Genomic DNA, 15,405 nt, shown 5'->3' with positions numbered 1-15,405 from the left:
AAACACATTGTAAAAATAATGTAATAGTATTGAATAGTGTATCACATCAGCTGCTAGGTAAAAAAACAACAAAATAGTAAATTCACATGATACACAATCAATAATAATATATGTTATAACATGTAAAAGGAGAAGAAGAAGAACAACAATTCCTTTATTAGTCCCGCAACAGGGAAATTACATTTTTTCACTCTATTATTATTATTCATGTTACACACACAGGCCCGAAATACACACACATGCACAGACAGGACCTATATACATGCAATTAATGGAGAGATGTTAGAGCGAGGGGGCTGCCAGTGACCGGCGCCCTGAGCAGTTGGGGGTTCAGTGCCTTGCTCAACAGCACCTCGGCAGTGCCCAGGAGATGAACTGGCACCTCTCCAGCCACCAGTCCACGCTCCATTCATGGTCCACACAGGGACTCGAACCGGCGACCCTCCGGTTCCCAGCCAAGTCGCTTATGGACTGAGCTGGATATGAACAAAACTCTGTGTTTTCTTTCAAATGATGACTCTAGTTTATATCTTATCACAGTCAAACCAAATAGTGTAACTGTGTGGTATAAAGCATAAAATAATATGATGTATGTCTTGCACAAAGGGGCCATAACAATAACAGTATACATAGCGTGATATAACACTGGATGTTTCTATTCAGCAACCCATTCATAAATTTGACATATTGATTTTATACGATTCTTATTGATTTAAACGCTCCTCTTGTAGCAGAATGGGTTTATCCAACGCGTTGGTCCGGAGGCCTGAACAACATCTGGCAGACTGCCATACAGTGGTGACCTTTCATCCAGCCTGCTGACAGGTCACAACCACCTCTTGACCTACACTTTTCTGCAGAACCACGCGTATCCCTGCAACTGTACGGACAGCGTTTCCAAGACGTTCGCAGCGTACTGTCGTGCTCCCCTGATGATGAATCCTCACATTCTCATTGACCTCCATGACCTTTTATATTTGCACCACCATCATACGGCAACTTCCACTTCTACACTAGAAACATCATGCAAATACATTTTACTCCCCATTAGAGGAATATCTTCATTTCCATGTTTACTGGCCTCAGGACAAATTGTCAGCTTTGCCCGCAGTATGTCTCATAATCTCGCTCTGAGCATTTAAAGGTAACCATTGAGACTGGCTACCCATAAACACCTTTAACTCATTATTTGAGACTTTGTTCATGTTTAGCATGAACATCTGACATTATAACAAAATGTATATATGACAGAAATTCCACAACTTCCTCACCAACGGACAACAGACCGTCCGGGTAAACACAACAACAAGCACAACAGCCACACCTGCACTCACCTCCAACACAGGAGCCCCACAGGGTTGCTTCCTAAGCCCCTGTCTATACACCCTTTATACAAATGACTGTTCCAGCCCCTCACCCAACACCATATTCCTCAAATACGCAGATGACACAGCTATTATTTGCCAGCCTTTGAAACAAACAACAAAACAAAACCTCACAGATAAATGTATGCAACAATGTGTGTCTCCCCAACTGTTTAACTGTATGTCTGTGTGTTTTTCTGAAATATGTCACAAAGGCCTGTCAGCACAAGAGCCTGTACTGTGAAAAATAATGTTCCTAAGGGGACAAATAATAAACTAACCAACTAACTAAATAAAGAAAAGCAGAACAGCACCTCTTTAAGCACCTATTGGGTGGCAGTAGCTCAGTCTATAGGTGACCGAACCCCCAACTGCTCGGGGCGCTGGTCACTGGCAGCCCCCCCGCCCTAACACACTCGTTAATTGCATGTATATAGGTCTTGTCTGTGCATATGTGTGTATTTTGGGCCTGTGTGTGTGTAACATGAAAAAAAATAATAGAGTGAAGATTGAATTTCCCCATTGTAGGACAGATAAAGGACTTCTTCTTCTTCTAAAATGACTTTAATGATGTTTATTCATTCAACAAATTTGGACTGTGAGGTGTAATCCACGTTACAGCCTCTAGGGGCTGCTACTGGGACATTAGACTTTTTAAATATACACATGAATGTTATTGTTTTAATGTGTTCAGACATGCAATAAGAGGACACATCCTCTAACCCCAAATAATTTGGACTCTCTGGTTCAGGTTTGAGGCTTTATATGGTTAAACTCTGGCTACATAAATCCCTCCTGCCCCCTTGTTTCCTCATGCATGAGTTGGTCCTGTCGCGCACTGATTGCTCTGGTGCTTCAGGTGATCATCAGAGACGCGCTGCAGCTTTCTGTTTCGAAAGAGGAAGAAATGCAACAGATCATGTGACGGACACTTTCTTCATATATCAAGCTGGAAAACACAGTCAGAGTCACAGATATATGTGTATACCCGTGAGTGTTGGACACGGCAGCGATGAGTCCGACTGATCAAGGCGAGTTTCACACCTTTTTTATTTATAAGCTTTCATCCAAATATTCTGCTCTCTATCATATGAGTCAATGGGAAGATTTAACGCGCTTTTTACTTTCGTTTTGATGTTTTACAGTAAGTTTCTGTTGTGGTCAGGCTGCAGGGTTTGTTATTAAAACCACCGGAGATAATATATTCTGTTACTTCTGAAACACACTGTTACACTGAGTGTGTCTGTGGTGATTTATAATGATTTATAATGATTTATAAATATGTTTTATTATTTTATCTGGTCATTTCAAAAACGATGTGCTGTAAGCTCAACCCCCACAGTACACACACAGTCAGATATTTGTCTTTTTATTATTAATATTTCTGAAATTAGTAATAAGATAAACAAAAGTATAGAACTGCAACATGAATCAACTAGTCGATTATTCAACCAGCAGGAAAAGAACAAAACAAACTATTTTCATAAACGATTAATCATTAAAGTCATATTTTTCATACAAAAATGGCAGAAAATGCTGTTTTCAGCCTCTCAAATATGGAGGTTTCCTGATTCTCTGTGTTTGATATCACATTAAAGTGAATATATTTGTGTTTTAGACTAAAAAACAAGACATTCAAAGAGATCCACTTGGACTTTTTCACTATTCTCTGACGCTTTATAGAGCAAAGGATTAACCTAGAAAATAATGGGCAGATTAATCCATAACAGAAAATAATTAAGTTTGTTCAGCCCTACAAAAGTGACCAATCTTTGGTCGTGTATGAATACATAAAGGTGCAGATTTGAGTTTATCTTGCTGCTTCCGTCAGGTATCAGGTGACACTCTGCGTCACCTGTTAGAGTCAGATCAGGTGAAACTGGAAGATCTGCGTACTGAACCAGGGCCTGACTGATGCAGGATTATTAAGACCGAAAGTGATTTTAGAGAGGGGCAAATTCACCAATTACAGATATGGCGGCCGATATAGTGAAATCTGCACTGGTATGACTACGCAACGGTACTCTGGTACTCTGAAGGCTGCTCCTATAAAACTAAAAATAACTTTATTAAGAATTATTTAACCTTACTATGCATTATACATGATGTATAACACGAATTTAAAAAATAAATAAAAAATTAAAATGAATTGCTTAATAAACATCATGTTCATCATGAGTCAATTGGTCAACGTTTAAATGAAGAATAAATAAATACCTAAATAGCAACTTATGTTCAGTATCAGTCAATTTACCAAAAATATAAAAAAAGAATAAATAGAAAATAAAACAACTACCCTAAATAGTATCATAAGTTCAGTATTGGTCAATTGCTCAACACTTACATAAAGAATAAATAACAAAAACAAAAACGAAATACCTAATTAGTATCACATGTTCATTATGAGTCAATTTCCCAACATTTAAATAAAGAACAGTTAACAAAAAAAAAAACCTAAATACTATCATCATACTATCATATGTTAAGTATGAATCAATTGCTCAACATTTAAATAAATAAATAAAAAATAGATATATGACACCATTTCTAACTAATTACCAGAAGTGTCATTTTGAGCAACATTGACTATAACTTTGTACTTCCTGGATTAAACATCTGGAAGCAAAGACTTCCAGTTTTATGAAGCTGTTGTATCGTCTCTTTAAAGTTGTTTGATTAACAATAACTGATGTTGATGTTAAGTGAAGGCAATGATGCATTTGGCGAATTCTTTATTTTTTTGCTTGATCATTAGTTTCGGTTCTGGTCCTGTGATTATTGCCTCACTCGGGGATTTATAGTTTTAAATTAGTGGAAGTGATACTTTTATATTTGCATTGTAATAAAGTGTTTTCGCAGCAAGTGAACCTTTTATCCAGGGAGGGTTTATATGATTGCTTACTCCAGGTAGGGAATGAGTCCTTACCCCAAGTGAAGGAGTTCAAGTACCTCGGGATCATGTTCACGAGTGAGGGGAGGATGGAGCGTGAGTTTGGCCGGAGAATCGGAGCAGCGGGGGCGGAGCTGCAGTCGCTCTACCGCACCGTTGTGACGAAAAGAGAGCTGAGGAAGGCAAAGCTCTCGATCTACCGGTCAATCTTGGTTCCTACCCTCACCTATGGTCATGAAAGCTGGGTCATGACCGAAAGAACGAGGTCAAGGGTACAAGCGGCTGAAATGTGTTTCCTCAGGAGGGGGGCTGGAGTCTCCCTTAGAGAGAGGGTGAGAAGTTCAGCATCCGTGAGGAACTCGGAGTAGAGACGCTGCTCCTTTGCGTTGAAAGGAGACAGTTGAGGTGGTTCAGGATCATCTAGTAAGGATGAACCCTGGGCGCCTCCCTAGGGAGGTGTTCCAGGCACATCCAGCTGGGAGGAGGCCTCGGGGAAGACCCAGGACCAGGTGGAGAGATTATATTTCCACACTGGCCTGGGAACGCCTCGGGATCCCCCAGTTAGAGCTGGTTAATGTGGCCCGGGAAAGGGAAGTTTGGGGTCCCCCGCCAAAGCTGCTGCCCCCACGACCCGACCCCGGATAAGCTGTTGAAGATGAGGTTTATATGAGACCTAATAAAAGGAATAAAGGTAATGAACAAACATACAATAAGCTGCTACCTTCATATTTTTATATATTTATTTTAATTTTAATCAGAGTTTCCTTTTTTAACTTTTCGATTCATTGCTACCCCTGGAAACATTGTGTCATCACTCATCCTGCATGCAGCCTCTGAGTCGTGGACCCTCTGTGTGGTTTACCGACACCACTCGCATGTTTCTGACTCGAGGCCTGATCTCTGGCAGGCGCTTTGTTTCCTTTTCTCGGCGTGTAAGCGAGCAGCCGTCTCATCAAAGGTCAGATGACATGCAGGCTTTTCATGTGTCTGTGCGTGTGTGTGTGTGTGTGTGTGTGTGCGCAGGCGTGATGTTGGGGGGCCTGCTGCTCGTCTCCCTGTGTGTCGGGGCAGCGGCTGTGATTGACAGCCAGCTGGACGTCCACTGGGAGCTGTGGAAGAAGACGCATGAGAAGAAGTACCAAAATGAGGTGTGTGATGAAATGTAAATATGTTGAGTAGGCGCGAAGCAAAATCCATATGTAAGATTCCTCATGAACTCATTCAGTGTTTGACCTCACGCACTCCTACCGTATACGTCTTTGACTTGAGGTGGAGGATTTGCGCCGCAGGGAATTGTGGGAGAAGAACCTGATGCTCATCAACATGCACAACCTGGAGGCATCCATGGGGCTTCACACCTACGACCTGAGCATGAACCACATGGGAGACATGGTGAGACACCCGCTGTATCAAACTGAAGGGAACAAAGTTTATGTTTTTTTTATTGATTTATGATTAGAACATTTACTCATTAATGAAACCGTATTAACCCATTTATGCGCGCAGTTGAAACGTTCGGCCGTACACAGAGTTTAGCGTTCTTATACAACATCACCTGATTTCCTTATTTGCTCAGGATGTACCTTCTACAGCAGGGGTGTCAAACTCAGGCCCGTGGGCCAAATCTGGCCCGCGGTGTAATTATATTTGGCCCGCAAGATCATATCAAGGTTCTGTGAGAGCTGGCCCGCGAGTATAAAGCACATACACGTCTACTTTTCTGTTAACAAACATGAGCATCCATGCTACCAGTGTCTGCAGACACACTTAATCCACCCCTCCCCAAAAACGGTCAAAAGAAAGATGGAAAACAGGAGCTTTCAACACAGGTGGGAGGAAGATTATGTGTTTATGAAGGTAAAGAGCTGTTTGTCTTGTCTGCATAGCCATCGTGGCTGTAACCAAAGAATCAAACATAAGAAACACCAAGACAAGTGCAAGGACCTGCACTGAAAAGGTTCAACATTACATATGCTGGAGTTTGACACCCCTGTTCTACAGTAATAAATAAGTGGATACATGCAATTTACAGAGCATTACTGTTCGTAGGTGTATATGGACTAACAGTGAATGAGGACACGCTGCAAAAAAACAGATATGGAGTTATCGTAATATTCTTACCTAACGTCACAAACCTAAGTTACGTAACAAATGTACATTTTTTTTATCTTTTCCTAAACATAACCAGCATGACCTGACCAAGAGTCCGTATGTGACGAGATGGGAGTGAGAACTCGTTTGCTGTGTAGAGTTAGGAACCTTTACATGATTTCATTCAACTTTTGACTATCGCAACCTTTTCAGAGATAGAGATACGGAGAATGAAAGGAGAAGTTTAAGGAATAAAGATTATTCATTTTACAGCACAGTAACATTATAGCATCTAATAGATTTGTACTCTAAATTCACACTAGAGCGGCAACTATTTGAATCATCAATTAATCATTTCAGTTGAGTTTCCGTCTTTTCGAATGTGAGAATTTGAGGATTGTGTTTGTCATGTCACCCTAACCCTAACCCTAACCCTAACCTTATAACAGTGAGCTGAACCTCTTTGGACTGACTTGAATAAAATAAGACATAAATAACTATTTTCTGACGTTTTCTAGACAATCTATGAAATGAGAAAATAAGAATAACCAGGAAACTGATTCGGTTGCAGCCAAACTTAACACACACAATAAAACAATCACTTCTTTACACGACTTCTGTCCTTTTAAAATCTATATCTAACGACCCGGCTGATGAGTTCACTGCTGCTCATTTCACCTGTTGTTGCTTCCTTCCCTCAAAGACGCCAGAGGAGATCAGGCAGTCTTACGCCTCACTCAGTCCCCCCACTGACATCCAGAGGGCACCATCAGCCTTCGCAGGGACATCAGGCGCTGACGTTCCAGACACCTTGGACTGGAGAGAGAAGGGCTTTGTCACCAGCGTCAAGAAGCAGGTAAAGGAAGAAAAAACGGATTCTGTTTTCATCGGTGACTCATGTAAGTGCGCATGAGAGCACAGTCAGCAGCGTTCATCAGTGCTGTTCGTGCTGAGCACAGAGACGCTGATCGTGTCTCACAGTGACGCAATCGACGGTCATCTTCCCACACGCTGCTCCTGTTCCCTATTCGTCGAAGCGGTTCACGCTCACACAGGATGTTGTCACCACAACACTTTGTTTTTGCCTCTGAAGGAAGGAAGATCACAGCCTGACACACATTAACATCCCACAGACCAGTTCACCATGAGACAGCTGTTGGATTTCAGTTTGATCTTTTAAATATCTCAGGTCTGAGAATAGGATTGCCAATGACAATTATTTTCTATCGATTAATCTAACGACGATTAATGTACTTCCAAAAACTCTTAATTGTTTGCTTCATATGTTCATTTTATTTTGAAAAACTGTATAAACTTGTATAACGCAACCAAAGGAAATGTTTAAACTCTGCGACGTCAGCGTGTCTCTAAATAGGAGCCATTTTGGGCTCTTTACACAAACACACCAATGGAAATGAAACGGCACGCTTCACGCAGTCGTATATCTCAACATGCACCGCGCGTTACTGTGTTTGCGACATTACAGTAATTGTGTTTGTTTATGTTCAGGGTTCTTGTGGCTCCTGCTGGGCCTTCAGTGCCGCAGGGGCGTTAGAGGGCCAGTTAGCCAAGACAACAGGAAAGCTGGTGGACCTCAGCCCCCAGAACCTGGTGGACTGCTCGTCCAAATATGGCAACCGCGGCTGCAACGGTGGCTTCATGCACAGAGCCTTCCAGTACGTCATCGACAACCAGGGCATCGACTCCGAAGCTTCATACCCTTACAAAGGACGGGTGAGTAACTGCTTTGATCCTGCAGCTCAGACATGCACCAACGGGGATTTCCATTAAGCTATATAACTTAAAAACCGAGATGAAAGGTCAGCTCAAATATATACACTTGTATGCACATATACACCAATGTTATAAAAACATATATCAGTCATGATGGTTATGACCTCTCTGACTGGCCTCATTCCAAGAAGTTATACGACAAAATCATCTAAACTCAGATTGCAGCACATCATCAATCAATCATCATTTTCAAACCTCAACTTCCTGTTTTATGTCTTTGACAAACACATTTAAGCAAACAAGCTATTCCAGAGATGAATCAACCTCCCTTGATTAAGCAATCATCCCCAGGTGTGACGGGAAGACACTGATGACTGACGACCAGCAGGTGTTCACAGGTGTTTGAGTGTGAGACCAGCGTTGGTGTGATAGGCAAAGTTAAAATGGTATTTTGAAACAAAGGGCCGTAATACTCTGAATGTATTATTTAAAACATTTGTAATAGCTATTTTTTTTTAAAAAGGAAAGGGAGGTGAACACATTTATATAGTGTATTTTCTAGTATAGTAGGGGAGAGCGGGGTCAGTTGGGACAGTAGGGAAAGTGCCTTTTTTAGGCCGGCTATTTTCATAAACGGGCATTTTGCCCTCTCCGTTTTCAAAAATAACATTGTGCACACCTGTCTGTTTTCAGAAACGATTTGTTTACACTAACCCGTGTTTATATGCTGCCAAACCTGTTGGTGTCAGTGTATAGAGAAGCTCAAACCCCGTTAGCAAATGATCCATGATCACCACAGCCAAATAGAAACGGAAACATAGGTCGCACATATGACACGGGTGCAAGTTCTGGCGTAAACTGTGACTCAATGTTTCTCTGTTTAAATGCAAACCTGCCACGGCCAGAGTTTTTAGAAAGAATCGTTTTCAGAGGAGAATTGTCCGTTTGTGTGTAAACTGAGGGCACAAATGCAGGGAAATGTCTATGTTTTAAAAAAATAACTGTGCACATGTTAACGGGGCCTTAGTTAGACCCTCTGACTCCCACATTTTATTCACGTTTCACATACAAAAACATCATCAGTTGATGCTAATGTTAGCTATCTAAATTTGTGTTGCTAGCTAGCACAGGAGTCCAGAGTGTGTTTGCTCTCCCTGGGGTGGTTGGGACAGTATTGTTTACAGTTCCTACCTTGTTACATTCATTCATTCATCATTCATCTTCAACCGCTTATCCCTGTCGGGGTCGCAGGGGGGCTGGAGCCGAACCCATCTGACCTTGTTGCAAATCAACAAAAATGTATTAGCTTTTTGTTGAGGGAACCGGTGCAATGCTAACTTCCAGGTTGGTCTACAAAAATGTATCCTCTTCCATACTCCAGAATGGGAAAACAAAAATTTTATACTCAGATATGGTAATTTTGCTTATTTTCTTCGACTTCTGTGACAAAGTAGACATGTTTGTTTTTTGGGCTGTTGGTTGGATGAAACAAAACATTGGAAAACATTACTTAGAACTCTGGGAATTTTGTTATTTGTCGCTATTTTCGCAACAAAAAACACAATTGGGAAAAGTATCGGTAGATGGAAGATGGGAAATATTAGTCCCTGACTCATGGGAATTTTTGAGAGTGATACCGATTTTTGATCTGGAATGAAAAATCATCCTTTTCTGTGTGGATTGTGTAAATATGACTCAATTCAATTCAATTCAATTTTCTTTATAGTGCTAAATCATAACAAAAGTCATCTCAGGACACTTTACAGAGTAGGTGTAGACCACACTCTGTGACTCAACAAAGGTATTTAGAGGGCTGCTTTAAAGAATATTTAACATTGTTATACATTCTATATAGAGTACGTCATGTGTTACATTGTCAACCAATTCTAGAAAATAAAGAATAAATACAAAATAAAATAGATAACTGAATCATGATCAGTACTGTAAGTTCAGTATCAGTCGCTCTCTGACCACTCTCTGCAGGACAAACTACGTACTGGCACCATTTCTAAAATCACCCCAAGCATCGTTTTCTGCGTTTTATGTTCTGAAAAATAAATTTTCATAAAAGACCACATATACACCGATATGGATGTCTGTCATAGGCCGATATTTGTCTGTATTGTACAAACTGTAATGATGTACTGATTGCTTACTCACTATAAAAGAAGAACGATTGTTATTCTCTTGTGAGGACAATAACCCAAAAGTAAAACAGGAAGTTGGGTGTTGTTATCTCACTTAACAATAAATGAAAACACGGCGTTTTAAGTGGAAAACATAAAGGAAACCCAGTGTGCACTCAGGTTTACAGTTAACAAATTCCTGTACGAGACAACAATGTGGGTGTACTTGAAGTTAAGTCCGACCCCTCAGGCTGTAGACTGCAACACTCTTCTCACTTGTCCGTGGTCGGCTGTTAATGTCTCTTTGGAGCAACAATAAATTAATCGGAGCGGACAACGTGTTTGTCCTCCAGGCTTCATCTGGTTCGCTGTAGTTGGTGTTTGTGTGGAGGAGGGCATTTCTGAGCCGATCCTGCAAACTGTTCCAGCCTGGCTGAACTGTTGTGGCTCTGATTCCCTCAACAACAAAATATAAAAATGATATATATATATATGTAAAATATTCTCTCAATAAGTGATTCCTGTCTGAGTCTAAAATTCACGTTCTTGGTCACCTTTTGGAGCTGGAAAAATGTAAAAATCCGCTTCTGTAATCATGTGTTTTAACCCCAGTTTGTCCTCCTTCTTCAGACACAACAGTGCCACTACAACCCCATGTACCGCGCTGCCAACTGCTCCTCGTTCAGCTTCCTGCCTCAAGGGGACGAGGAGGCTCTGAAGCAGGGACTCGCCACCATCGGACCCATTTCAGTGGCGATAGATGCCATGCAGCCCAAATTTCAGTTCTACAGGAGTGGTATGTTACACATCATAGGCTGCACTGCCTCTCATCTTAACTAACGTGACTACGACATGAAGTCGCTACAACAAAAAAGGTCACAGGAGTGTGTTTTTTTATTGTTTTTTCGTTTTTACATTTATTTATGCGTAAAGCTCAAATTAACACCCTCTGAATCTAGTTTTTCCTGACCTCCAGTAGCCACGCGACACCATCCTAATCTTCCAAGCTCCATTGTATTTTACTCTGGACTTTTTAATTTGGAGAAGTTTGACCAGCGACGGAACCAATCAGCTTTGGTTTTGAGGCGGATTTAAGTGACAAAATGAGAAGCGACTGTTCAGTGACAACAAAATGGCGGCTTCCGCGGTTGAGATGAGCAGCTATGGAGCAAGCCGCTTGCTGACATTTTTTTATCTTGGATCCTTGTGTTGGAATATGGACCGAGCACCTGAAATCAGGCCTTTTATCCGTAAAATTACGTTACACAAACAACAAATATCCTTTACCCACATGTTGTTTACTTTCTGAGCTTTTCCGCAATGCTGTTAGTGATCATATGCTTCGTTGATCTGATTGGTTGATTTGGCCCGTATGTTGGTGATAGACAGATGGTTTATCCAATCAGTAACCAGTATTTTCGCCCCTTCCCAAAAGATCTCCAAACGAGAGTTCCCAGATGGATATGCAGAGCAAATGCGAATTATGAGAATCAATCCATCTGGCGGAGTCATGTTAGGCCTCCAATGGTTTGAATCCTCACCTTGCTGCAGTGATGTACAAGTGTACTAGTTGAGGGAAACAGCAACATTTTACCAGAGAGGGCGGCAAAACACTACTTCTCAGCCTGGTGTTGAGTAACTCTTTAAAGTTTTAGATATTGAATCTCTCACCTGTTAGAATAATGAACATATGTAATCATGAAATTTGCAATTAGACTACTGAATTATTTACTGGATATAGATTTAAATACTATGCTACACTAATAATGGCACGGTGGTGTGGTGGTTAGCACTGTTGCCTCACAGCAAGAGGGTATAGAGTTTGCATGTTCTCCCTGTGTCTTTGCGGGTTCTCTCCGGGTTCTCCAAGTTCAGTCCAAAGACATGCGGGTGTTTGGTTACTAGCGTCCTGTCCAGGGTGGACCCCGCCTCATGCGCCATGTCAGCTGGGATCGGCTCCACCCCCCCGCGACTTGTTAGGGACAAGTGGTTAAAGATGGTGGATGGACTAATAATGATAATACAGCTTCACATATAACTTTTTTTTTTTTTTTTAAACACAACGCATAAAATTTCAATTATACAACAAGTTCCTGTCTTAAAAGTGGAGTCTGTGATTCTAATCCAGTGAACTTTTTGTCAAATACAACAAACACGACATTCTGCTGCTTATGTTGAGCAAAGGACGGGGGAAGGGCCATGGATGTGAGAAAGGCAAAATAAATCAACAATCTGCCTCCAAAATGATCGCAGACACTTATCTTTCACAAATGTTTCATGGTCATAATGAGATGGATTTGTTATTATATCCATTTCAGGAGTGTACGATGACGCGAGCTGCACCCAGAGAGTGAACCACGGGGTGTTAGCCGTGGGCTACGGCACACTGAACGGACGAGACTACTGGCTGGTAAAGAACAGGTGAGACATTTTCACTGCCCTGATGTGCATCTCCTGTATGTTCCTCTACCATCCGGTCCCCTGCGTGGTTAGGGGGGAAGTGAAACGCGGAAGTTGGAGCTGTGTCAACAGGCACAGAGGGTTTGGAAATGTCGCTGACATGAATTAAGCGGTAAAAAAAGACTCAACAAAACCACTTACAAACACCTGCCTCTCAAACAGCCATTACCTCAGACTGCGCGGTTGGTCTAACTTAGGCACTGTCGTGAAATCATTTGTGTGTAATAGAGAAGAAGGCGTTTAATTTCTCAACTCTTATCTCACCCAGTCGTCCGCAGCCCATCTCATCAGGCCTTTTCGAGCTCGGCATCGTCCTCTTTCTGTGTCTCACTACACAGTGATGTCCTTCCTTAATCATTTTCTCCTATAAGTGTTTGGAAGAGATTAATAAACAGGGAGATTGGCCCTTTAGTTTAGAGCGCAAAACACCCAGAACATCCATGTGGTCCCTGTAGATAATACACTTAAAAGAGAAGATTGTTTTAATAGATTTTCACTTAGTTTTTTTATTTTAAGTCTCTGTCTTTTCTCTAGCCAGGGGACACCTGTTTTTTAAAATAATTACTGTATTACCTTTTAAAAAAATGTCTAAATGGCTTGGATGGAATCTTACCCTGGATTTGTAATCACATCTTCACCTGTTCCTCTAATGACTGAGGACGTGCAGCTGTGAGGTGGTGGGTGGGGTCATATAAATACAGACTGGTTGAGTTTGGACATCTTATCACACTGAACATCCGTGTGCTTTTACTCTGCTCACCGCATAAAAGTGTCAAAGGCATTTAGAGATGTTGGATGAGTTTAAGTGTGTGACATTTTTCTTATTTAACGTATATTAACATTCATGACTTTTGCGGCACGTCCTCTGCCTTAACTTCACATGGAAATACGGAGGAGCAGCGACTCTGCGTTTAGGCCCTGTTTAGACGAAGAGGATCTAGAAAGGAAACGCGGAAAGTGTGGTGGCACTCTCGCTTTTTATTCTGTGTTTAGACGAGTGTCTTTGGGGGAAATCTGCGTGCTCCTCTCCTTCTCTCCGTAACAGCGGAGAAGCGGGACACCATACAGTGTGACGGGGATCTGTAGCATGGTCTGCAGCCTCCCACCGCCTCAGCTCCACCCGGGACACTTGAATGTCCCACTGATGGAAACAGTCTTGCGTGTTTGTTTCCGTTTACCTGTACTCTGCACATGGATGTTACGGAAACACATACGCTACGTTAGCCAATGTGAGCCAGCGTGAGCCGATAAGAGCACACTTAAGTGTTTTCACCCCTTCACACGGAAACACAACGGTGGAGCCTTTTTAAGATGTTCAGTCTGGAGGGTGGTTTCACTTTTCTGTGTTTTTAAACCCCACAAAAACTATGTCGCCGTCCAAACGAAAGGCATGCCTTTCAGACAGGCACACACACGCTACGCTACACAGCTGAGCTCTGGCATCCGAGATGGTGATATGTTCCGTAAAGCGGTCGATTATTTTGTAGTTTTTCTGTGCAGAGGTGTCGACCCAAAATCTGAAGTTGCATTGTGCCAGTGAAAGAGATCCAGACTCCATCACGAGACGACAGATGTGTCATTAAACTTAGTGCAAGGGTCTTGGAAACATATCATGAAGGATGAAACATGGTGTTCCTTTAAGATTTTATTGTTAGAATTAAGCAAGTGTTTAAAACTGTGAGTGTCACAATTTGGTGTCAAGTGTCCGTATGTGACGAGTTGGGAATGAGAAAGGGGCGTAAAATGACACTCGGAAAGCTTGAAATGCATTTCATGACGCACTAAACACAAGAAAAATGGCTATTTATTCACATTCCCATGAGGCCACGTTGCATTTTCATTACTTCACAATGATGTTTACTGATGAATCCGTATCCCAAAAAACCACTAATACTCCTTTTCTCCATATCGCTCTGTTCTTCTGCTCTTTTCCATCCAGCTGGGGAAGAGTGTTTGGAGAGCAGGGCTACGTCAGGATGTCACGCAACAAAAAGAACCAGTGTGGCATCGCTCTCTTCGGCTGCTACCCCATCATGTAGCCGCGGAGGAAACTGAATTGAACGTGTCGTAAAAAAAGGTCCCTTCTCTTTTATGTAGGTGGTTTAATTCCATATTGATTATAACATTTTTCTACGTGTTTTATTTTTGAAATTCCTTTTATTGCATCATTTTAATGACACAAAAACGGCAATTCTTGAAATACTACAGTTTAACATCATCGAACCTGTCTCGCGTGTGTGATTTATGTATGTGTGTATGTATTGAATCTGTAATAAAGTGACATACGTCCTCTGTAATCTCGGCCTTCCAGTAAATATCAGATCAGTGTTCTGACGCGGTGAAGGCGAAGATGTGATTTCACATCGCCTGGTTTCAGGTTTGTCAGTCTTTTAAATCTGCCATGAAAACTGCCTGAAAGGATTCTGTTGACTCTTTGGGGAAATTGGTTTGTTGGTCAATTTAGCTTTTACATGTTACGACAGAAGGAACGCCAAAATCAATACCTGTGTCTCTGGTAAATATCTTTGTCCTGTGCAAATGCTGATGGGATAGCATGTCATCCATAGCTGCCTGCAGGCGAGCTACACTGTCTTGAGTAAGAAGAAAAGCCTCATTTTCTACTCACCCTCTCATCAAATGTTGACCTACTTTGCTAAAAAGTCCAAGGACTCCTTCAAAGGACTAGTTCCGCATTTGAGCTTATTTGCTTTTTTGAATATACAGAAATGACAAGTTGTGG

At 41.6% G+C, this 15,405-nt stretch overlaps 1 protein-coding gene across 1 annotated transcript in view; it reads left to right on the top strand.

The window, feature by feature from the left end:
• The window catches only part of LOC310950102 (uncharacterized protein), a 36,623-nt gene extending 21,880 nt beyond the window's left edge, over window positions 1-14,743 (top strand). The window contains exons 10-17 of the mRNA XM_083917765.1: window positions 2,375-2,395; window positions 5,278-5,402; window positions 5,524-5,646; window positions 7,049-7,201; window positions 7,855-8,079; window positions 10,836-11,001; window positions 12,524-12,626; window positions 14,605-14,743. Coding sequence (XP_083773891.1) covers window positions 2,375-2,395; window positions 5,278-5,402; window positions 5,524-5,646; window positions 7,049-7,201; window positions 7,855-8,079; window positions 10,836-11,001; window positions 12,524-12,626; window positions 14,605-14,704 — 1,016 coding nt within the window. The 3' untranslated portion in view covers window positions 14,705-14,743. The remainder of the gene's footprint in view (window positions 1-2,374; window positions 2,396-5,277; window positions 5,403-5,523; window positions 5,647-7,048; window positions 7,202-7,854; window positions 8,080-10,835; window positions 11,002-12,523; window positions 12,627-14,604) is intronic.
• Window positions 14,744-15,405: the final 662 nt, after the last annotated feature.

This window comes from Echiichthys vipera (genome assembly GCF_963691815.1).
Source record: "Echiichthys vipera genome assembly, chromosome: 8".
Classification (NCBI taxonomy): Eukaryota; Metazoa; Chordata; class Actinopteri; order Perciformes; family Trachinidae; genus Echiichthys; species Echiichthys vipera.
This window is presented reverse-complemented; position numbering and strand designations above follow the sequence as displayed.